General features: G+C 31.3%; 1 protein-coding gene and 1 pseudogene across 1 annotated transcript; one reads left to right on the top strand and one right to left on the bottom strand.

Moving 5' to 3' along the window:
• Positions 1-2,510: 2,510 nt before the first annotated feature.
• Positions 2,511-4,834, bottom strand: LOC107928640 (polyubiquitin-like; annotated as a pseudogene).
• Positions 4,835-20,669: 15,835 nt separating this feature from the next.
• Positions 20,670-24,050, top strand: LOC107928634 (gibberellin 2-beta-dioxygenase 8). The gene is made up of 4 exons (XM_041086976.1): positions 20,670-20,782; positions 21,591-22,051; positions 23,113-23,434; positions 23,531-24,050. Exons 1-4 carry the CDS (start codon positions 20,708-20,710, stop codon positions 23,759-23,761), a joined length of 1,089 nt encoding a protein of 362 aa, XP_040942910.1. The 5' UTR covers positions 20,670-20,707; the 3' UTR covers positions 23,762-24,050.
• The last annotated feature ends 744 nt before the right edge of the window (positions 24,051-24,794 follow it).

Genomic DNA, 24,794 nt, shown 5'->3' with positions numbered 1-24,794 from the left:
GCTAATTTTTGGACAAAAGACTAACTCATAATAAATTGGACTAAATCGAATAGAGCTAAAATCTTAGGAAGTGACCCCCCCAAAGGAATATCTAGGCAAGTGAGACCGAGAGGTAATCTTGTTACGCACAAATTCATTAGTCTCGGATTAACCGGTGAGATCGAGAGTTAAATTAGATTAATTCGTCTAAGTCGGTAAAATTGAGATCGAAAGATAAAATGGAGCCACTTAGTAATTGAAGCGATTTAAGTCACTCGTTCAAGGACGGTGAGCCACATCGAAATCAACTTGTAACAGCCCGTTTTCAGTAAAATCGAAACAGTAGTTTCGGGACCACAAATTCGATTTCGAAAGAAAATTTATTTTTAATATTATTTTATGGTCTATAGTATGATAGTAATGTGGTATAAAAATTTCGTAAATGAATTTTACCGATTACATGTTTAATTTGATAAAGGACCAAATTGCACAAAGTGCAAAAGTTGAGTTCTAATAGCTAAAAGGATTAAATAGCTATGAAATTAAAAATTTGAGGTCCTTATATGAAAAATAGACCATTAAAAATGCTTGGTGGTTAAGGATGATGATTCATCCATGAAAAATAGAATAAAGAAAAGGATGAAATTGGAAAGTGAAATAATAAAAGATAATAAATGATAAAAAAAATAAAAATATCATCATTTATATCATCTTTCCCAAATTAAAAGCATGGAAACCCTAGCTGTGGAAACCTAAGCTCAAGCCAACTTATTTTGCTTGATTAGGTAAGTATTCTTGCCCGTTTTTAATGATTTTTATATTTCCGAGATCATAATAGCTTAATCTAGCTATCTCGGGGATTAATTTGCAAAATTATCAAGGTACTAGGGTTTTGCCATGGATGAACATAGATGAATTATAAAGTTTTATGGTAAAAAATGAAAGGTTGTTAATAGATAAACAACTTTTGTAAAGGGAATTTTAATGAAATCATGATTTAGGAATTAAATTGAAAAAATGGAAAATTCATGGAAAAATTATGAATTTTATGAAATACATGGGCTGTAAATTTTACATGTAAAAATCAGCTAGACTTGGAATAATGATTAAATTGCATGAATTTTATTTTCCGAGCCTAGGGATGAAATTGGAATTAATCAAAAGTATAGGGGAAAATGGTACTTTTGCCTAAGACGTGAATTGGATTGAATTGGATATGAAATGTGTTTAATTGATGTTAAATTCATTTATATAGATCCGGAAAGATCAAATAAGAAGTTGGATCGAGGAAAACAAAAAGTATTGGATTAGTAGCCTACGAACACGAATAATGATCGAGGTAAGTTTGTGTAACTAAATTATGTATATTAATATGTTTGAATTGAATGTTGTATATGTGTGAATTGTATAAATATCTTATGTATGAAAATCAGTCACATATCTGATAATACCCGATAAACGTTAAGTCCCGTTTGAATAAATAAAATTCGATGGATACAGGATTTCCCGTATTGGTTGTGGTCCTGCATATGTTGTGGACACACCATAGCTCTTACGAGCATCTGTTATAAGCCCTCTCGAGCTTCCTATTATATGGTTCCTGCGAGCATCCTGATCAGTATTAATCCTGCATGTGTTGCGGATATATTGCAGCTCTTTGTGAGCGTTTTGTTATATAATCGGTGAGGATCCTGCATATAATGCGGACATACCTCAGCTCTTTATGAGTGTCCTGATATGACTCGCTTGTACTTCCCGATATATGGCTATCCGGAGCTCTTGATTAAAGGCTCTTCGTAAGCTTCCTGATTAAAAGTTCTTTGTGAACTTCCTGATTATGGCTCTTATGAGCTTCCTGTTATATAATTCGGATAAGCTTCCAGATAGGCTCTTTGTGAGCTTCCTGTTATATGGCTTGAGAGAGGATTTCCCGATTATGTGCTTTAAGGAGCACTCCTGAATATGAATTGACGGGTTTTTTATTTGTATACTTCGAGAGTACTACCTGTGTATCCATCGATGTTTTCAATGATTCAACGGGCAAAATCCTGACATGAGAAAATATGAAAATGAAATTAATTAATATATGTATCTGCCTGAAATACATAAAAATCAAATACAAGATTGAACAATTCTGAACAAAATTGAAGAAAATCCAGTTCGATTGCTCGAGATTTCCGGTCACTGAGAGAACGATTAGGTCACCACAGTCTGTTTCGATAATGCTGCTTGCTTTTTGTAGAATGAAAAGCAAATATTTTAGAAATTTAGATATCACGAATTGCGACTTTTTATTTACATTAGCATTTGTGCAACAATTGTAAAATCATATTCTATACATTTAAGAGATTAATGTTTAAAAAAGAATAACCTACATCAAATTTATATTTGAACCCTTGACCCCATCAAATTTATTAAACCATATCAAAACTCATAATCATGGTTATCAAAAGATATCATGCTCAAAAGAAACAAATCAAACAAGCACCAGAACGGAACCAAAATTTAAAAATAGAAAGGGAGAGGGCATATGATAGCTTAGAAACTTTATATGATAAATTATTTCAATGACCAAAGTGCTGGCAGCCATGAAACCTTAAACATAAGCAGAGAACTAAAAAAGGGTTTATAAATTACAACTTGTAGCATTTAGCCACTGCATCACAGCAGGCTTAATTAGACAAACATAAAACTAGAAACATAATGTTGAACCCCATCATAAAAGACACTTCTTCAAAAGACCATTCGGAAACCACCGCGAAGGCGGAGGACAAGGTGCAGAGTCGATTCCTTCTGGATGTTGTAGTCTGCCAAGGTCCTTCCATCTTCAAGTTGCTTCCCTGCGAAGATCAACCTCTGCTGGTCTGGGGGGATTCCTTCCTTGTCTTGGATCTTGGCCTTGACATTATCAATAGTGTCCGAGCTTTCAACTTCCAAAGTGATGGTCTTTCCTGTCAATGTCTTCACAAAAATTTGCATCCCACCACGAAGACGAAGAACCAAATGGAGGGTCGACTCCTTTTGAATGTTGTAGTCTGCAAGTGTCCTGCCATCCTCAAGCTGCTTACCCGCGAAAATCAACCTCTGTTGGTCTGGAGGGATACCTTCCTTGTCCTGGATTTTGGCCTTGACATTGTCAATAGTGTCGGAGCTCTCAACTTCCAAGGTGATGGTTTTCCCGGTAAGAGTCTTCACAAAAATCTGCATACCACCACGAAGACGAAGCACCAAGTGGAGGGTGGATTCCTTTTGGATGTTGTAATCAGCGAGAGTGCGGCCATCTTCAAGTTGCTTACCGGCAAAGATCAATCTCTGTTGGTCTGGGGGAATACCCTCCTTGTCCTGGATCTTAGCCTTGACATTGTCAATGGTATCTGAACTCTCAACCTCCAAAGTAATGGTCTTTCCGGTAAGAGTCTTCACAAATATTTGCATACCACCACGAAGACGAAGCACCAAATGGAGGGTGGATTCCTTTTGGATGTTGTAGTCAGCCAGGGTGCGGCCATCTTCTAATTGCTTACCAGCAAAGATCAACCTCTGCTGGTCTGGCGGAATACCCTCCTTGTCCTGGATCTTAGCCTTGACATTGTCAATGGTATCTGAACTCTCAACCTCCAAAGTAATTGTCTTTCCGGTCAAGGTCTTAACAAAGATTTGCATTCCTCCACGAAGGCGGAGCACCAAATGGAGGGTGGACTCCTTTTGGATGTTGTAATCAGCCAGGGTACGGCCATCTTCTAGTTGCTTACCGGCAAAGATAAGTCTCTGCTGGTCTGGAGGGATCCCTTCTTTGTCTTGGATCTTGGCCTTGACATTATCAATGGTGTCCGAGCTTTCCACCTCGAGGGTGATAGTCTTGCCGGTGAGGGTCTTAACAAAGATTTGCATACCACCCCTCAAACGAAGGACCAAGTGGAGGGTGGACTCCTTCTGAATGTTGTAGTCAGCAAGTGTACGACCATCCTCTAGCTGCTTACCAGCAAAGATAAGCCTCTGTTGATCTGGTGGGATTCCTTCTTTATCTTGGATCTTGGCCTTGACATTATCGATGGTGTCGGAGCTTTCCACCTCAAGGGTGATGGTCTTGCCGGTGAGGGTCTTGACGAAAATTTGCATCTATTTGAATTAAAAACAAAACTCAAATAAGACTACTACTAACTAAAACAAATAAAATATAAAATATTTCTACAACCAGGCCCACATATCATCTATTTCACAAAAAAAAAATCCTATTGAATGATATCTGGGAAGATCGAGATTCCTAGGTAATCTAAAACTATTCTGATTGTTTTGATACATTCAAAACAATTTCGCACTTCTGAAAATAATAGTGACAAGACTCTAAATTTTATGCCTAAAAAATCCAATCAGATCAAAGAATCTAATTTAAATTAAAAAAATCTACGGTTGAAAAGAAAACCCTAAAACTGAAAAGAGGAAAATCCCTAACCTTAGTTCGTAAGATTCAGCAAACAATTCAACAAATAAAAAAAATCATTACTAATTTAGAGACTATGAATAATGAAACCGAAAAGATATACACGATATGGTGTTGATTTAAATAGAAAAAACCCATAAAACTTGAAAAGGGGAAAAATCTCTAATCACAGATTCATCTCACTCATGGAACAAACTAAAAAAATCAAAATTAAAACTACAAAAATGCAAACAAAAACTAAAAACAATAAGAGAAAAGAGATGAATAATTACCTTGAAGCTTTGAAATTAGATTGGTTTTGATTATAAGATGGGAATTGCTGTTCCCGATTGCCCTTAATTTATAGGCCTAATTCACAAGCCAAATTACGAAAAAGGGCTTACTTGCAACCAGTGGGATGAAGCAACGTATTATATTCGTGTCCTAGACGCGGATAGCTAGCTAATATTTTTAGCAAATTAGTGCTTTCACAAGGTCACGCTCCTTTGAGAATGTGTTTATGACGCGCATCTGCGATTGACGAAGGGAGTGACATCAAAAATTCAAATTTGAAGAATTTTAAGTTTTCTGATTTCATAATTTTTTTTTAAATGTAAACTCGAACAATAAATGTGACTAGCGCGACTCAAATCTAGGTCATACTTAAAATGATAAACACTTTTGACCATCAGACCATCACATTAGGTTTTTGATTTCATCAATTTTAACTAAAAGAATTTCATATTTTTTATCTTATACTTTTTTGTCAACTTTAGTCTCTATTCGTTTTTAAAATTTAAAATTTCAATCTTAACCGAAAATTGTAACAGTTAAATTTGTTTAGCAAAATTCTAGAATCAATTTTATTTTATATTTAAGTTGTGAATTAGTAGGTATTCTTAAATTTAATTATTTTTAATCTACATTTTTTAGATTTTAAAATTTCAATTTTAACTAAATTTGTGATGGTTAAATCTATTAACTAAAAGAACATGAATTTTTTGCATGAGTATAATATTAAAATAGCAAGCTATTAGTAGTACAATTTAACAAATTGGATAAACTATACTGTAAGTCATTCTAAAATAACGTTGTTTTTATTTTAGTCACTCTAAATATTTTTTTATCAATTTAGTCATTCTAATTAAGATAATTGTTCAAATCGGTCACTACTGTTAAAATTTTTATTAATCCACTAATAGATCACTAGCGTGACATTTTTTTACTTTTGACTAAAGTTAAAGACCTCCCTATTTTTTAGGTTGAAAATTTGAAAAAGTAATAATATCATTTTTCCCAATTTTCATTTGTTGGATAATAGTCTGTACTTTTTTTATTCTATTGTTTATAGAATTTTCTAATAAAAATATTTTTTTCATTTTTATTAGATTTAATTTTATAAGGATTTATTTCCTTTTTATAACTTATCTATAAATCTTGTTTTTCAAGACTTTTAACTCTTTTTCCAACTTCTTTTCTTTTGTTAGAAAAATTTTTGACTATATAAACTATTTTATTATCTAAAATATCTTTGAGTTTTTTAGAAGTTTTTCTTCTAGAAAACTGACTTGTAATATGACCAGAAAATTTTTTATTTCCTAGTTTCCTTTTGACTTGTTTATTATATATATTTTTTATGCCTATGATGAGTATTAGGTTTTACACCTAACCATCCAAGTGAAGTTTTATTAATACATTCTCTTTTTTTAAGATTTTTCTCATTAATAGCTAAATTTTTTATATTACTAGTCAACATACTGGTTGTATATTGAACTTTACTTAAATCTTTAATCAAATAATCATCTGTTTGACTATCTGATTCTATTTTTCTTTTTCTATATGGATCCAAAATACTTTTTTTCAATTTATTTGCAACATGAGACTAAAACTTGCAAATTTTCTCCTTTTTCTTGTTGTTGTTGTTTGTTTCCTGGAAAAAGTAATAGAGAAAAATGAAGATAATTTTGACTTGGTGGAGGAATAATCTATTACATAGGTTTTTTAATTTGTGATTTTGGATGTTGATGTGGGAAGATGGATGTTACAAAAATAGTTTGGATAGAAGGAGAAGATCCGGTGAGGAAAACTTTCAGCAAGATGTCCATTTAGTTATATAATTATGGAGAATGGTAGGTGTTTTGAACTAGACCTATCCATGGGCCGGGCGGCCCGGCCCGATGGCCCGCCCGAAATATGGGAGGATTTGGGTAAAAATATAGACCTGAAATATGGGCTTGGGCAAAAAAATAAGGCCCGTTTAAAAAATGGGCCGGGCTTCGGGCACCACTTTTTTGGCCCGGCCCGAATATAATAAATAAATATTTTTTTATTTTTAAATTTTAAAATACTTTTAAAATAATTTTTTTATTTTTAAAATAATTTTTTAATGTTTATTTTAAAAATGGGTCGGGCCGGGCTCGGGCTTATGATATTTTTCCCGGGCCGAGCCTGGGCAAAATTTCAGGCCCATATTTCGGTCCGGGCCGGGCCCGAGCCTAGGAGGCGGGCCAAAAATTTTTCCGGGCCCGGCTTGAACCCGGCTCGGCCCATGGACAGGTCTATTTTGAACCCAGTATCTCAAATTATTGTCAAAGTTCTTTGTTGCAAATAAAGTCAAGAGTCTTTTATTGCAAATAAAGTCAAAAAATTGTGAGTCTAATATAAAAATTATTTTATTATTAATTAGTCAAAAGGCATTTTTTTACAAATAAAGTAAAAAAAATTGTGTTTTTAATTTGTATAAAAAATTGTAGTTTTAAGATTTTGTTTTTGTAAACCGAATTCATAAAGACTAAATAAAAAGATTTACGAAATTATTATATAAGTGAATTAAATTTTGAATGGTCAATTTAATCGAAATTATGATTAATTAACATCTAAAACAATCGCTATTAAATTTTAATTAAAAAAATTGCTACTCAACATTGTAAGATGTTAGAGAAAAATAAAACAAAATCCCAAACTTTAAAATTATTTCATGACATCTCATAAAAAATTACATAAATTAATTAAATAAATATGTTGAATTTAAGAGAATTTAAAATTATAACTCTACCATTTTTCTCCTTTCCTTTCACAATAAATTTTCCATGTTGAATTCGATCATGTTGAATTCAAATAAATTTTTTTTTTGAGTTAATTGGGTTGATAAATCCTATTTTGATTTGAAATTTTCTCGAATCGAGTCGAGTGAGATAAATTTTGAATCGAATATATTTGTTCGAATTTAAAAAAATGACTTTGGGTCCTTATAGCCATTGCCACCCATCGTAATTAAATTTGTTATTAACTTTCATTTTCTCATAATTTATTTATTAATCTTTTATATACGAGTTAGCTTCTTTGCTTGTTAAGTTGCTTTAATTGTCTTCTGATTCTTATCACCATATATTTTGAAATTAAAAAATATATTAAATGTAAAAAATGTTTTTTTAATAAAATCTTTTTAAAGATAAAATGTGAAATTGATACCAACAGAAAATTTTAACACGAATATTTTATGACATCATCAATAATTTAATTTTAACAGAAATTGATAAAGATTCAATATGATTAAACAATTTAATAATATAAATAGTAAAAAATGTGAAATTTAATTTAATATTGTAAATAGTAGACATAAATTCGAAGAAAAAAATTGGAGTTCGGGGAGTAAAGTTTTTTGGGGAAGTAAAAGAAAAAAAAAGTTTTGGTGGTAAGTAAAATATTTTGGGAGAAGGTAAAAGGGTTTGAGGGGGTGGTGGGGAGAACGGAAATAAAATGATTTGATATTTGGTTTATTTAAATTATTTGAGTAAAATTCAACTCAGTTCAAACTTGAAATTCAAAAAAAAAATTCGAGTTAATTCAATTAATTCAATTAATTCAAGAATAATTTAAAATTTAAAATTTTTAATTTTTTAATCGAATGCAATTTTACTCACCTCTAAATAAAAGTAATATTGGAAATAAAAATGATTTAACATCATTAAAAAAAGAAGAAGAAAGCAAGCCCATAATATCCAACCCAAAGCCCACTTAAGCCCATGAAGCCTATGATGCATGAGCTGGAGCCCATATCAAGTTCACATAGAAGCACAATTTTTGTATACAAAAATCCATTTTGAAGGCGAAAAAGGTTATAAGGTTTCCCTATTTTATGTCAATTCAATCTTTAATGGTTTTTTTTTTGATAATTTTTTTTATTTGAAAAGTTAATATTTAATATTTTCTAATTTTTAATTCACTAACTATTTATCCTCAAGTTACTTTAAGTACCGTTTTGTAATTGAAAATTGAATTTAGATTTTAAAATTTTAGCTTTAAAATTTATGATTTATAAATTTATTGTTTTTAAATTATTTGTTTGGAATTTAAATTATGTAAAATTGAAAATTTTGGATTAATTTAAATTTATTGTTTAGATAATTCAAATTTAGACTTGAATTTCAATTAATTTTAAGCCTTAAAAATAATTTTTTAATTTAATTATTTAGGATGTTTTGAATTTTGTTGTTTGAATCGGACTGGACTAGCTAGTCAAATCAGGAATCGACCAAGGTATCAGTATAGAAAAAAGCATTAGATTGGTTGACTTAGAATCTGTCACACACCGATTGATTGGGCGTTGAACCGGTTGAATCAATTTTTTAATATTTTTTATTTTTATGATTTTTTTAATTAATTATTTAATAGAACTGGATAGATCAATCGAGCCAACTGAACTGGTTAGACCAGCAAATTGGTGGCCTAATTATGGAAATTATAAATAAAAAGTAAGGGGCTTATAAATTAAAATTGTGGAAATTAGATTAAATGCATGATGCTTCGTCACTGTTTTCAAAAATGGATTGGACTGACCGATCAGATCGATTGGATAGGGAATTGGTTCGGGTAGCAATTCGGAATAATGGGTCAAATTGGTTGACTCGTGAATTGGTTGAACAGATCAGACCGATAGTTGAACAAGTTGAACCGAATTTACCTAATTTTTTTTTAATAATTTATTCAATCAAATCAATTGGATCGATTGAACTGAGAACGATGGTTTGACTAGTTTGCCTACAGATCCAATTTTGAGAATCTTGAGTTTCGTTGATGATATATTATGAGTAAAGTTAATTATTTATTGTTTGAGTTTTGAAGTAAATGTGAAAAAAGAAAGAATAAAAATATTTTTATTTTTTTTAATCAATCTTGGATTTTGAAAATTCCAAGTTTTAAAATGGAATTTAAAATCCAAAATTTAACTTTTAACTTTTATGAAGTTGGACTTGGATTTGAACAAATTCAAAGCCAACCTTTTATTTTTTATTCAAATAAAGAATATGTATGGATTTTTTAACTTAAATCATGGTTTCAAACATGCCATTTAGAAAAAATTTTATGGTTATATTTATACTTTTAAAAACTAGTTTTTATTTTTTTAAATTTTTTAAAAATAAAAACACGCTTATTAAATTAAAATAAAAATATGCAATTCAAGTAGAATTAAATTCATGAAGTTTTTGGATCAGTAGGCTAAACATCTAAAGGTATAAAACTAGTGAGGGTACAAATGAGTAGGTTTGCAAAAACGAAATAAGAAAAATGAAATATTTCTCTAAGTCCTGACATTGATTATGAGAATATATAATATTTTTTTGCAATAGATGCAATAACATTTAGGTACCTTATTAGCTTGACAGTTTATGAAAGATTTGACATGCGTTTAATCAATATTGTTATAAACCTTTATATGAGTCATTATTTAGTGAAGTTTATACTAAAATTTTTGAAGGATTTAGAATTGTAACAACCTTTACCAGGTCTGGTCGTTGGACCCGAGTGATAAGATGTTACAACAATTCAAAAATCAAATACACACAATTTATAATTCCCATAAATTCAATTAAACATTGAATAACTACTTATGTTCACATAAATCATGCTTAACAAACAAAACCGAACTTACGAAAGATCTAGAATTGATCCGACCTGACCTCAAACAAGAATCATTTTGAAACTTTTACAAAAAAGAAGGTTAGTTGTGCAAACAAGGGTCACACGGTCGTGTACCCAGGCCGTGTGGCAAGCTATGATCGTGTGAAACTGGAGTCACATAACTGTGTAACTCATTGTGGCCGTGTTGGTCAAAAATGAAATTATTCAATAAAAGTCACACGGTCGTGTCGTTGGGTCGTGTAACAAATTGAGGCCGTGCGAAACAAACGAGCATACCAATAGCTAGCCACAGGGGTGTGTAGCCAACCTGTGTAACAATCGAAGATCGTGTGCTATTTATACAAGCTATATTTTAATGGCACACGACCGTGTCACTGGTCCGTGTGTGAGACATGGCCGTGTGCCACAAAATGTGTCATTAAGGACCTAATTCATACCTAACCATGTTCCAAACATAACCTATGTTTAAATGCATTAATGCCTACTTCCAACTTGTATAAAACTCAATAGAAATATACCAATTTGACTCATTTTTAGCTTAATCATACAAAAAACCAATATGCCTCAAATGGCACCTCAAATGACCAATTATATATAATTAAATTTAACCACTCAAGCATCTTAATATGGTTCACAATTTATTCCTACAAATTATACACCAAACTTGCTAAAACATACAAATTCAACTCAAGTGTCCTACCTACCATCCCATCACCTAATTTATATAGCCAAATCCTATTCATGACATATCACTCATCCACTATTTAAAATATTGAACATACATACCTTATTCATTTATCAAAAACACCATCTATTATACAATTCAAATTCACATATATCATTCACCCATTTCACTACCCACATTAACGTGACAATTTGACATTCATTAAACTCATTTAATTATCAACAAACTATTACATATACATATACATATACATATACATATACATATACATATACATATACATATACATATACATATACATATACATATACATATACATATACATATACATATACATATACCATACCAAAATACCAAACCATCATCCACAACTATAATATTGTATAATCACAAGACTCTCCTAGGTACATGCCATTTACAAGCAAAAAAATATCATCAAATTTTTGAGTTTGGGATTGTAGTTGGATGTTGATGTTGACAAGTGAACATAAAATCAAAACCTGATTTGCGCACAGGAAAATAAAACTGCACGCTAAGTATGAACTTAGTAATGTTTATATAATCCAAATTTTAATGCATAAAATAAGGCATTCAAGTCAATGATGTGAAGATCATAAAGTGTACAAGGCATTTCATAATGTTCTAATATTACTATATCATCAAAACATTTTATCCCATTGTTGATATCTTAACGATGAAAAACCACATTTATTAGTCACTATCGAACTTATTTAACAAATAACATGGTCAATTATCACACTAATTCTTTTCACAATTTATCATTGGCATAATTGCAAAAAAAAACCCCTCAACGTTTGGGGGCTTTTAATTTTGTGCTATTGACCTTTTTATTTTTTGATTAACACCCTCAACATTACGATTTTTTAAGAAATTAACCCAGTTTTAACGGTCAACGTGAGTTGATCGTTAATCAAATTGTAGGTCAACATAATATCCCATGTGGCATGCCACATAAGCGCACAACGTCATAGATGACGTCATCTATTTAACAAAATTTTTTCTCTCATTTTTTTCTCTTAATTTTCAGTTTTAGATTGAGGAAAACTAAAAGAACCAAAAGGAAATTAACGGATCAGTAGTAAATTGTTTAATCTGGCTATAAATTTCAACTCTAAAACTGAAAAATTAGGGTTTCTTTTTTCTCTTCGAATTTCTTTGATTTCGTTTTTCATTTTATTTTATAAAAGAAAATGAATGATCAGGCTAAGATGATGAATTATCCACCGTAAATGATGATGAACACGGTTCAGGTCAAAGTTTCAGTTCAGCCGCAGATGATGAATTAGTTTCATCAGTTGATGGCGTCAGCGGCTCACTCTCAAGTGATGAATCAATTGGCGGTGTCTCAATCTCAGCCTATAAACTTCGGTCCTCAGATGATGACTCAACCACCACCTCCGATGATGTTGAATCGAAGCTACAAGCCTTGGCAATCTCAGGACCCAAACCAAAACCCTAACCCTAACAAGAAACTCTCTTCTTTCAATCATAATAACAATTGGAAGGGAAAAAAAGTTTCATTCAGTAAAGATTCTTGGAAGCTTGAGAATAAGACTTTAGCCATGGGTTCTGTTTCTGCTATTTTTTTGTTCTCTCTTATTCCGGTAGTAATACTCAAGGATACAAACCTCCGACTCTTAACGATCTTCAAAATTAGAATCGATTAAAAGCCAGAAAATTGTATGACAACAAGAAGAAATTCAATAACAGCAACAACCGGTTTGCTCCTTACGCTTCGTGAAATACGAGTTCGTTTATAATTCGAGCAGAAATGTCAGGTGGAATAGCATCTTTAGTGTCTCCATGTCCTGTAACACTCGCTGTTCTTTTTACGCCAATATTTTCACCATCAATGGAGGTTTTGGGTGATATGGCCAAGGAAGAATGGGGTGTGGATGGTTATGGGTTGATGAAAGAGTTAATTCAGCTTCGACCACCAAAAGCTGGTCAATAAAATAAGAACAAACATGGAAAATAAAGTAAACGATAAAATCCATCTGTTATAAAGAAAAAAAAGAAGAAGATAGGTAATTAGAAGATGAACCTGTTGGTGATTAACTGAGGAGGGAAATGATTCATATGAGAAGCTTCAACTGCCATTGGATAAAAGGCTAAGGTGTGGGTTTACAAAAATTAGACAAAAGCATGATTATAATCATGGTAATGGAGATTCTTGTAGATGAAATGAGCCAACCATATGTTTTGAAGAAGAAAAATGGTGTTTGGCAAGAGAGTTAATGAGAGAAAAAAATGGCAGCAACCATGTGTTTTGAAGAAAAAAGTAGTGTTTGGCAAGAGAGAAAATGAGAGAAAAAATTTTGTTACATAGATGATGTCATCTATGACGTCGTGCGCTTATGTGGCATGCCACATGAGCTATTATGTTGACCTACAATTTGATTAAGTTGACCGTTAAAACTGGGCTGATTTATTAAAAAATCGTAATGTTGAGGGTGTCAATCAAAAAATAAAAAGGTCAAAGGCACAAAACCAAGCCCCAAACATTGAGGGGGTTTTTTTTTTGCAATTATGCCTTTATCATTCCATTATACAATTTTTAACTCTCTATTAACTTGACTCAGATTTGGACAAATACACGAATACAACCATCACACCAATTTGGCATCTAGTGCCTCATCGGACCAATCTGAAGTAATAAGTTACGCATTGTGCTCATCGATATAGCCGAAGTGATTTGACACCCAGTGCCTCATTGACTTGTAGTTGAAGTAGCCTTGAATTATTTCTATCCTATGGCATGCCAATTATACCCGACACTACCTGAACAATTAATAGGGTAACTATTTTTCAATTTCATTTATATATATCAATATCTCAATTCATAGTATAATCTCATCATCAATTCATTGGTCCATACATAAACCATGTAATTCATCACTATATAGATTAAAATTTTCATTTGTTTCAATATACAATAAATTTCATAAATATTCAATTTAGTCCATGCCACCATCAACTGATTCAATCAAAACAATTCAATTCATTTTTACCAAAATAAACTCACCTTATGATCTTACCATGCAAAACAATTCATAATGTAGCAAATCAATGTAGCTCGGATTATAGAAATGCAAATAGTAAATTTTGAGCTATTCGTTGATAAATTTATCTTTTCTTTTCTTTTTTGAAGGGTCTAGGTCGACGTTAGCTACGGATTAAAACAAACATAATAATTCATCAATACACAAACAAATTTCATATTCAATTGAAATTTTATGCAAAATTTTTATTTTATTCAATTTAGTCTCTAAAATCGAGACTAACATAACTTTCACTCTAGAACTCATATTTAAAATCCATTTTCACTATAGTCACATTTGGACTTCCTATTTCTCATTCTTACTAGAAATTTTGAAATATGTTCATTTTAGTCCCTATTGAACAAAGCTATAAAATTACTTCACAATTTAGTCAATTTTCAACTACAAGTTTAAAATCTATCAAATTAGTACCTAAAACATCAAATATTCATCAATGAAAACTTTCTAAATCTTTAACAGTTCCGAAAAATAATACACGTGTCAACGAGATTAAGCTCTCGAGATTCAAAAAACATAAAGATTATAGAATTGCACTAACCAAATTGAGATTCAAAGTCTAAAATTCAATGGCCGAAATCCCTCTTATTCTTTCTCTAGTTTTGGCATGCAAGGAGGATTAGAGAATTTTTGTTTTCTCTTTTCAATCCATTAAGGCATTTTATTCCTTATGCTTTATTTCATTTATTTTATTATTATATTACAAATACACATATATTTCACACTCCCTTGTCGTCCACTAAACTTTCTATGTGGTATTATTACCACATTGCAAGACTTCCATTTAAAATCTTTAGTAATTTAATTTTTGTCACTCTTACAATTTAGTCCCTACACCTTAATCACTAATTTGATAGAATTATTTAATCAAAACTCAATTAACCTATAATATTAATTTTGTAAATATTTACTAATATATTCACAAATCTGATTTACGGAGACGAAGTCTCGAAATCGCGTTTTCCAACACTATTGACTTTCGGGCTGTTACAAGAATGCTAGAAGCATATAAAAGTTATGGGAAATTGTTCAATACAATTGCGTAAATATTTGTTAGATTGATTGAACATATGTATTATTATACAAGAATCATGATTAAAGTTTGTTATAATTATTGTTGGAATTCTTGAAGAGATCAAAATATATTTCTTTAAAATTCTTCCTCACTCATGACTTCGAGAAAAATGATGATCTAAACATTTATCAAATAAGTTCAAGTGATCATTTGAAAAGCTAGTATTCAAGATTCAATACGTAAAATATGAGATATTATGTGATGTCATGAGGGGAATAAATACACATTGTACTCTTTTTCCCTTAATCGAAGTTTGGTCCCATTCAGTTTTTATGGTAAGATTTTTAATGAGGTAGTATGTTATGCGTATTATAGATATGTGTACTCTTTTTCCTTTATTAAAATTTTTCTCGCAGAAGCTTTTTATCTTTGTAAAGTTTTAACTAGATGCATTATCCATCCATGGACATCCAAGGGAAAGTGTTATAAATATTCTATTATTATAAAAGTAGATGTTCATTAGGATAAGAAGTTTGATATACATTAGAACTCTAATGTTCATTAAAAGTAGAATTTTATATAATTTATAGATATAGGTTTTGGAGAAGCATTGTATCTATCCTTATTGATGGATAAAATTCATATTTCTTTATCTGTTCTCCTATTGCTAGTTCTTTTTACTTTTTTGTCATTTATTTTATAACATAAATAATTTATAATGATTTTTGACCAATCAATAGTTGACCAACGCCAGTTAAAAGTTGGTCAACGCCTGATCAACTTAGTCAACATACTATGTCACTGGTCAACATGCCATGTCACTAATCAATTTGTCATGTCGTTGACGATATCACTTTTTTAACATCGTTATCTGTTAAGTACCAAAATAGGTAACTTAACAAAATTTAAATATCAAAATGAATATATATATATATAAATAAAGGTATAACTCAAGAGCTAAATAGCTAATAAATCCTAAAAGGAAAGTGGGAGAGTTTGGAGTGGAGACATTTAGTTTTAATGAGGGATGGACACGTGAGCAAATTGAGATTGAAAGGATTTTTTTTATATTAAAATTAAATATCAAAAGCTAAAGAAGTCATGTCAAGAATAGATAGATGTTTTCCTAGTAGACCATGGATCCAGCACCCAATCCAATTCCCCGACCGTGGCTTGACGCCCGACTGACACAAAATAAAGCTCGGCAGTTGCGAAGTGCAGAGGCCACGCCTGGCTGGGCTCCATCTATCTCATGCATATATGTTTTCTTGTAAGCAATGCCCTTGGGTTACCACGTGAAGTACATGCAAAAGCAGGCAGGGTACCACGTGAACCTTTTGCCCCAAATTCCAACCCTACAAACCAAACCCCATTGAAAAAAAAAATCTATATACCAATATATATATTACAACCCTGGGTTTTCTTTTCGACACGACAGGTTTTGTAATTGTATGTTTCTTTTAAGTGTCGATTTGCTCCTATTGGGCATGCTCTAGAAATCTGCAATACTGACTGTTTACATGGATATTATGGCAGACAATGCCAATGCCCAATTTCTTATCCCTTTTTCTTAGGAAGTTAGATGCATCAGGTTTTATTTGCTTAACTATTCTCCTATGTCTGCCCTACTCTCTATTAAGTCATTTAATTGTATATTTCTTTGGGTTAACAAGAACGCAAATTATAAGAAAAAAAAGTAAAATGAAAATTTGATTTATTGATAAAGTTAAAAATTTCGAAATTTTTGTGATTTCATTTAAAAAAGAGAGCAATGAAAATTCTGTCTGTGATAATCTAGGGCTTTTAACTTTAAATGTAATTCATTCTTTTACGTGAGCATGGAGAAGTAAAATATGATGCAATAGAATTTTTTATTTTAAAATCTCATAATACTGTTGCCTCATTACCTTAAATTTTACCAATTCTGGTAATTTTCTTTGACATAATACTTACAACTATCTATAACCCCTTCCCAACTCATAAATAAGAGGATAACATACTTCAACACACTCGAATTTACGTCCTCCAGCATTAATTACTAATTAATTATACTAGAATGTTATTTAAGTTAAAACCAAATCATGAATTATAATAAATAATGAAAAATTATGATTGAAAAGAAATATAAGACAAAAAGAATAGAAACATGACACAACATAAATAATAATATATAATCATTTATATAAATAATTAGATACAAACTAACTAAGAATTTTGGATCAGACATTTGGTCTATTGATTAAAGATTTTCATTCAATTTCTATGCCGGGACATTTGATTTATAAGAATTATCTATTAGTGATGTGTGAGTCGTAAAATATACAAATATTTTTTAGTTTTTTCTCTTTCTCTTTCCTTCTCCTCTTTCTTAGTTTGAAAATCCCCAAACTAACCCATCAAATAACCTTAATACCCTAGGTCGTTCTCAAGCAAGAGATGTATCATTGAAAATTCAAGTGAAACTATTTCGTTTGCCATTACATGATATAACATGACATAATTTTTTAATATTATCTAATTACCAATTGCATAATAATGTCCTAATTAACACATCATCATTATTCATTAACCTACAATTAACCCCCAAACACATCCCTTGAACCATAGACCAATTATCCAATTGACCCCAAAAGCATGGTTAAAGGCATTGCTAATTAGTAGGCAACCTAGGTGAGAAATCCCAATAGAACTAAAACATCATTAATCCCATCACATCCCTTGAACCATAGACCAATTACCCAATTAGTGCAAGAAAACAAGATTCATATTCTTTTCTATTGAATAATTGACTATTTTAGACTGACAAACCAACCATATTTAAACAAATCATCAAAATAAAGTTAACCAAAATCAGATATTTCTTGACATGAAAAAGGCCTAACATTGAGTTGGAGATAGCTTTTAAGGGCCAATCAAATTATTTTTCGTATCATACGTGGATGTAATCTACTTTTTAACAAAAAAAATTATAATTACTGATTAAGTCTTAATTCAATTGGCATCAGTATTATTGTTAGTGCAGAAAGATATGAGTTCGAGTGTGCTGAAGCACATTATCCTCCTATTTAAGAATTAGAAAAGAACTATAAACAATAAAATTTAGGACTAGAAAAAGATATATATAATAAAATTTTCCATTGGTTATTTTTGTATGCGACATCTTATCTTTCTCCTCTTAAGCTATACTAACAAATCACTGACATATACGGATACCACCATAGCTCCATCCACTTCAAATTCTATCTGTCAGTAGAATGAACTTTCTTTTCTAATCAATTATTTCACAATCTATTCATGTGTGTTTGGTCCAACATCCATTCTTCATGATCGTCAATCCAGAACCATTAGAGATCAACCTAATAATTTTTTATACTAATTTATGTATTTAATTTGAAAGTCTTATCAACTTCTCTCTCTCTCTTCTTTTTTTCTCGGAAAATTGTCTCCCAGGCACAACATAGATTTAATAAAACCAAAGCAACATGGAAATTTTAGTCTAATAATGTCAACATTCATTTCCACATGAAAGGGGATGAGGATAAGGTTGTAGGAGCATGAAAAATGTTGAATATCTTAAACGTACATTTCTTCATTTGGTAGGCAGTCACACTAAATAATGGTATCCTTTTAATGAGGGCAAAAAATATCATTTCTAACTTATGCTTCTTTTCTTGTTTTTTTTTGAAATTTTCATTGTCTCGATATATTTTTTTAGTTTTAATATTTTAATAAAATAATTATTACAAGTATTAAACTGAAAGAAAATCCACGCATTTACATAAGGTGAGACTCAAACTTGAGATGTTAAAGTTTCTAAGGTCTCAATCTTGCATTTAGTCAATCTTTGATATAGAAGAAACTTGTTGCAATGTTATGGATTGATTCTCATTAAAATCGTAAAAGAAATACTGAACTTTTTTGCTCACATTTTTTATGAGAGTTGTGAAAAGGTTTTGAAGCAAAAGGAAAAAGTAAAGGAAACCTACTAGTTGAGCAAAACATCATATTGGATTACTATTTGGTATTGAAATAAAATGCACACGTTTTCCTCTTTCAAAACAATCTTTCTATTTGTCTTGCCAGAAACGTATAAAGGAATCTTAATCGTCATATATCCTGTTGAATGACTTTCTAATTGCCTTATTACCAAATAATTTATTAGAGCAAAAAAAGTCCACTGGATACACTAGTGAAAGTGACTTAACTATCGACTGATCGACCTGAAACCACAATTAATAGCATAAAATTATGTTTAAGACAATAATTAAAAGGAGCCTCTCGTGTCAAAAACTAGATCACACTTTGTTTGCATGGTGTAGAAAGCACATTGCACAAAATCCTAGCAAGTGCAACTCTTTTAAAAACTTAAATAATTATTTCATTAAATTTTATAAGTGTTGGGATATACCACATAACTTATGTCTTATACCATAAAAATTATTATGGAGAAATATACCACCACTTAAATTAGGGTCGACAATAATCAATAAATTTATTCATCATTTTCAATATATATATATATATATAGAATAGCTTTAAAAAGTCTTTTTGGATGGTCTTTAATGGTGATGTCCCCCCTATATAATATTGAAATGATGAGAAGTTTAAGCTTCAGCCAGTAAAAGGAGAGGTCCAAACCTTGATGAAAAAATATTGGTGGAAAGACAAGAAAATAATTGTAGATAAGATGACTGAAGTTTTCATTGAAATGCTTGCAGCAAACATTAACAGCTAGCTATAATGTCGAAAGGACTTTCCATTGGCAATGAAAGCCTCTTATATATATATATATATATATAAGCCTGTTCTCTGATAACTTCTTTAGACGCGTGTTCTATGCTTTAGCCATTAGTTTCTTTCAGCCAATAGTATAAATTTCTATTATATATAAGCCTGTTTCTCTGGTTGTATATACAATGGGTTTATTATTACTTATCAGTCTTCCCTTCACAATTCCCATAAAAACCCTAGAAATTTATGTTATTTACTGCATTGCTTTTTCACTTATAACTCTTCTTTTCTAACAGCTTTACCCTCTCGTTTTAGTACTTTCATTCCCTTGCATTTCAATCCCTGTATGTTTAGTTAAGTAGGGGATTCTATGCAATATATGTTTTTTGAATTCAAAGGTAAGTGTTGACTATATATATATGTGTGATTAAGATAGATTATTTATTTATTTATTAAAGTTCTTCCTACATTTAGCTATATAGTGCTTATCTTCTAAGTGAGTTTCATGATAAATAAACAATTCAGCATAAAAGCCCTAAACTTATTTTCCTCAGCCAATGAAACAAATCTTAGGAACCAGCTGAAAAACACATAAATCCAACAACTGAGAAAGGGTTCCATATAAAGTGGGGCAAAGAGGAAAAGACCCAAAAACAGCTTAACACAAAATGACCACACCAAAGTTTACTACACAATATGTCACCTAGATTGGTCATCCAGTATCAAAGGAATATTGCTTTAAAAAGTGAAATATTCTTATGCTTAGAATGTATCCAATTATCTGCTACTTTACCTTTAATCATTAATTTCCTCAACTCCAATGATGTGAATTGCAGAAATGGTTTGTGGGGTTTTTCTTCTCCTTGTAGTTGCTTATGAGCTTGCATTGTCAGAAATCTGCCAAGGGAGATAAGGTGAATACACACAAATTCAAAGCTGATATCCATCAGGTAATTTAACGAGGAGAATTTGATACATAACTTCACTTCATTTAACCATATATGCACCTTTCTATACCTATAGCTAACACAACACATTTTGTTAAGGTCTCTCATGACCAAGTTAGGAAAAAAAAATTCTAACCTCATTCAGGGAATTGTATTGGAGGAATTAAAGGATAATTCATAACTCAACATGAACCACTACTAAGATATCTGCAGAACATGGAATCTCTTTAAATCATATGTATATGTATATGTATATGTATATGTATATGTATATGTATGACAGTAAAAGGTTAAAATGACTGCTCTGGATGGCTTTGCAAAAGCAAGATCAGCTCCAATGGTATGAGTAAATCCATATAACCATACAAGGATAACTATTGTTGCTTGGGAAATGAATACAATGTTCCCTAATTGTCATTTGGAAATTAGTTGACAAAAGGGGTCTTTCACTGTTTGTCATGAAAATGAAAACAACTCAGTAACTGCAGACATATCAAAACATATAAGAAGCAGTAAGATGTAGGACATATTGATATGTACTATATATAATATTTATATGGTTTCACAAGGACTACTGACAAATTTATAGCAAGAATAACACTTGGAAAGATTCAGTTTCTTCAATTGTTTCTAAGATCATTGAACTATAAGTAATTCATTGTAGGTATTATGCATATCCATGTGATCATTGGACCATTTTCTGCAATTTCAAAAGTTCTTTATGAACATTTGATTTTACAATTCATATAAACGGTAGTAGTTCTTTTGATTGAGTTTTAACTACTTACTCCATTTTCTTTTGTCTGAGCAGGATCGAGAAGATAGTGAGGCAATGGCAATTGAACCACCATTTTTTGAGAAATACAAGGCCATCTTGCAGAGCTCTGCAAATGAAGAGGAGAAACCTTCCACGGTTGAAGGCTTTGAAGAACTTGAACTACCTCTGATTGATCTTAGTCACTTGAATCTTGGACCACTTGAGAGACAAGAATGCATAGAAAAGATGGGTCAAGCTGCTATTGAATGGGGTTTCTTTCAGATTGTGAACCATGCGGTTCCAGATGAGCTTCTAAATAGGTTGAAGCAAGAACAAATCAAGGTATTTCAGCAGCCTTTTGACAAGAAATCTGAAAACAACTTTTTGAATTTATCAGTTCAAAGCTATCGTTGGGGGAACCCTCTTGCCACTAGCTTGAGGAACCTTTCATGGTCAGAAGCTTTGCATATATCTCTCAAAGATATCTCAAAAATGGATGAATACAATAAGCTCAGGTACTTTTTTTTTTATATTATCTATATTATATTATTTTTCCCGCCATAGTCGGACTTCATTGTCTTTACATGAAAAATAACAAGGAACAACTTTTATAGGCTATTCAACCAAAAAGAAAAAAACAAAAACAAAAAGTAATATTGTTCAAAAAATTAATTGAAATTAAGCTTAAACATTTACACATATCTACAGCTAGTCATTCAACTTTGAGTTTCTCCATTTTAGTTCTCAAAGGTATTAATTTGGACACTAATTTATGCAAGAACAAGCTTGGGATTGATCAGTTTAAATGAGGGCTGAATTTGGGCTAATACTATTCTTAATTATTGTCTTGTACACCTGTTTTGATACATCTAATACTTTATATATGATTATTAGCTGTGATTTAATGGTATACTGCTGGTTTATTACTTCGTTTATCTTTCATAAACTTATGATATCAAATTGGGGTACCTTCAGTTTCCAATTTTTAAAATATATTAAAACCCTAGAACTGTTCCTGTTATAGAATTACTTGATATCAATTTAGGAGAAATAGCCCTATTACCTTATAGTTTAAGTTCTTTGCACTTAGCTTATCATAAGATCTCCACAGTATACTAAGTTAAGTTCTTAAATAGAATTCATGATTTAGATTTCAAGGGACAGAAAGATACCTAAATTTGTATAATTTCCAAACCCCATATGGTCAATGTTACACATTGGACTCTCAAACCTCATCTTAGTCCCATATATCTTGTACGTAGTTGCTTGGTATAATGTCCTTATGCTACCACCTACCTGCCAAACACGTCGTAGGCCCTACTGGTGGCGCTATTTCGATGGCACTTCAGATCAGATGCCATCCGCCATGGCCCCCCTGCTGTTGTCTTCGCCACCTGATCAGTGTCACTGTGGCTTGTCTTACCCAATGTGCTTTTGAATTTGCAAGTGACAGACAGCATGGATTGAACTTCACCCTCATAAGACAGCATGATCCGTTAATAGGCTCCAAAACCTATGATTAATATCTATGTATGCAAGATTAATGATCGAATTATTCTTTTTAATTTTTGGTCAGGTCAACCATTGAAGAGTATGCAGAAAAAGCTAATTTCCTGGCTCAAAGATTGGCTGAATATTTAGCACAAAATTTGGGAATCAAAGCAAATTATTTCCAAGAGAACTGCTCACCAAGCTCTAGTTCTCTTCGAATGAACAGATATCCTCCCTGTCCATACCCTTCCATGATGTTTGGTATTATCCCTCACACTGATACTGATTTTCTAACCATTGTATCCCAAGACCAAGTTGGGGGATTGCAGTTGAAGAGAAATGGAAGATGGGTTAGTGTTAAACCCAATCCTAAAGCCCTAGTTGTCAACATTGGTGACTTTTATCAGGTAACATATATACTTTTTCCAAAATAGATATTATTTTTAATATGAAAATTTGGTTTAGTTAAAAAGGTTTAAATTCCATGTGATGGTGTGTTGCAGGCATTGAGCAATGGGGTATACAAGAGCATAACTCACCGAGTGATTGCCAACCAAGAGACAGAAAGGTACTCAGCGGCATACTTCTACTGCCCCACCTACGAAACAGTGATAGAAAGCTGCAGCAAGCCAAGTTTGTACAAAAAATTTAGTTTCAAAGAGTATAGAGAGCAAATCCAGAAGGATGTTAAAGCTACTGGGGACAAAGTAGGGCTTTCTCGGTTTCTTTTGTGAATTGGAAACTTAAAAAAAAAAAAGAGAAAAAGAAATTCGTTATTATTATTCATGAGCTTGCTTTCGTAAGTCGCTGCCATGACAGCTTAGCGATGCCATGACAGTGATGAGTCTTATAGCTAAGCTACTCCTTGACTCTTGAGTGACACTTTCTAAAATAATTGTACTTAAGTTCTTGCAGGCTTCAACTACGGCTAATTTGGCTGTTGTTGCTTTAACATTTTCTGCAACAAGAATATATATAAAGCATGGTGAAATAAATTATATATTTTAGTGCTTTTAACTTATTATATATTACCAACAACCGCCTTTTTATGGTTAATTCAAATTTCCCATAGGTACATGATGGAAAAATATGGATATATATCTTAAATTAAAAGTAATTTAATTTGACTAAAATTTATATGATTTTAATTAGTAAATAAAGTATGGGTTAAATGTGTAAATTATCTAACTAATTTTAATTCTTGATGGGCGGATTAGAAATTAAAGGTAATGAACAAAATTTATATATTAGATTATAATCCCTAAATTACATACATAATTTAGAATATCAAAACCACAAGATTTTAATATCTCAAAGATATCAATGGATTCAAGTACGCATCCACATTTAGTTTTATTTTTTTGTTTATTCTTACTGATCTGACATGACAAATCTTGATTTACAGTTTTAAGTTTACATCAAGGTTTTGCGGTTCTAACAAGGGGCATCCGAGCCTCGTCATGTCGAATCATTGAGAATGAGTTGTTTTTATTAATTTTGAATTAATTCATTCCTCGGATTTTATGTTTCAATTATACACATATTAGATCCTTTGGATTTACATTAAAAGTTTTAGGGCTATATGTCGAAGCTTTAAATTTTAGGGTTTGAAATATTTGTATGATCTTGAAAACCAAATATGGTTGAAATTCTTGTTGGCTTCAATTGATTTGGTTTTGTAAGTTCATATAGACGCCACTATGGTTTATAATAATATATGCCTCAATTTATATGTGCAATTGAATTCTTTTAATACTAGAATAGAAG

The sequence above is a fragment of the Gossypium hirsutum genome, chromosome D01, assembly GCF_007990345.1.
Source record: "Gossypium hirsutum isolate 1008001.06 chromosome D01, Gossypium_hirsutum_v2.1, whole genome shotgun sequence".
NCBI classification, from domain to species: domain Eukaryota; kingdom Viridiplantae; phylum Streptophyta; class Magnoliopsida; order Malvales; family Malvaceae; genus Gossypium; species Gossypium hirsutum.
This window is presented reverse-complemented; position numbering and strand designations above follow the sequence as displayed.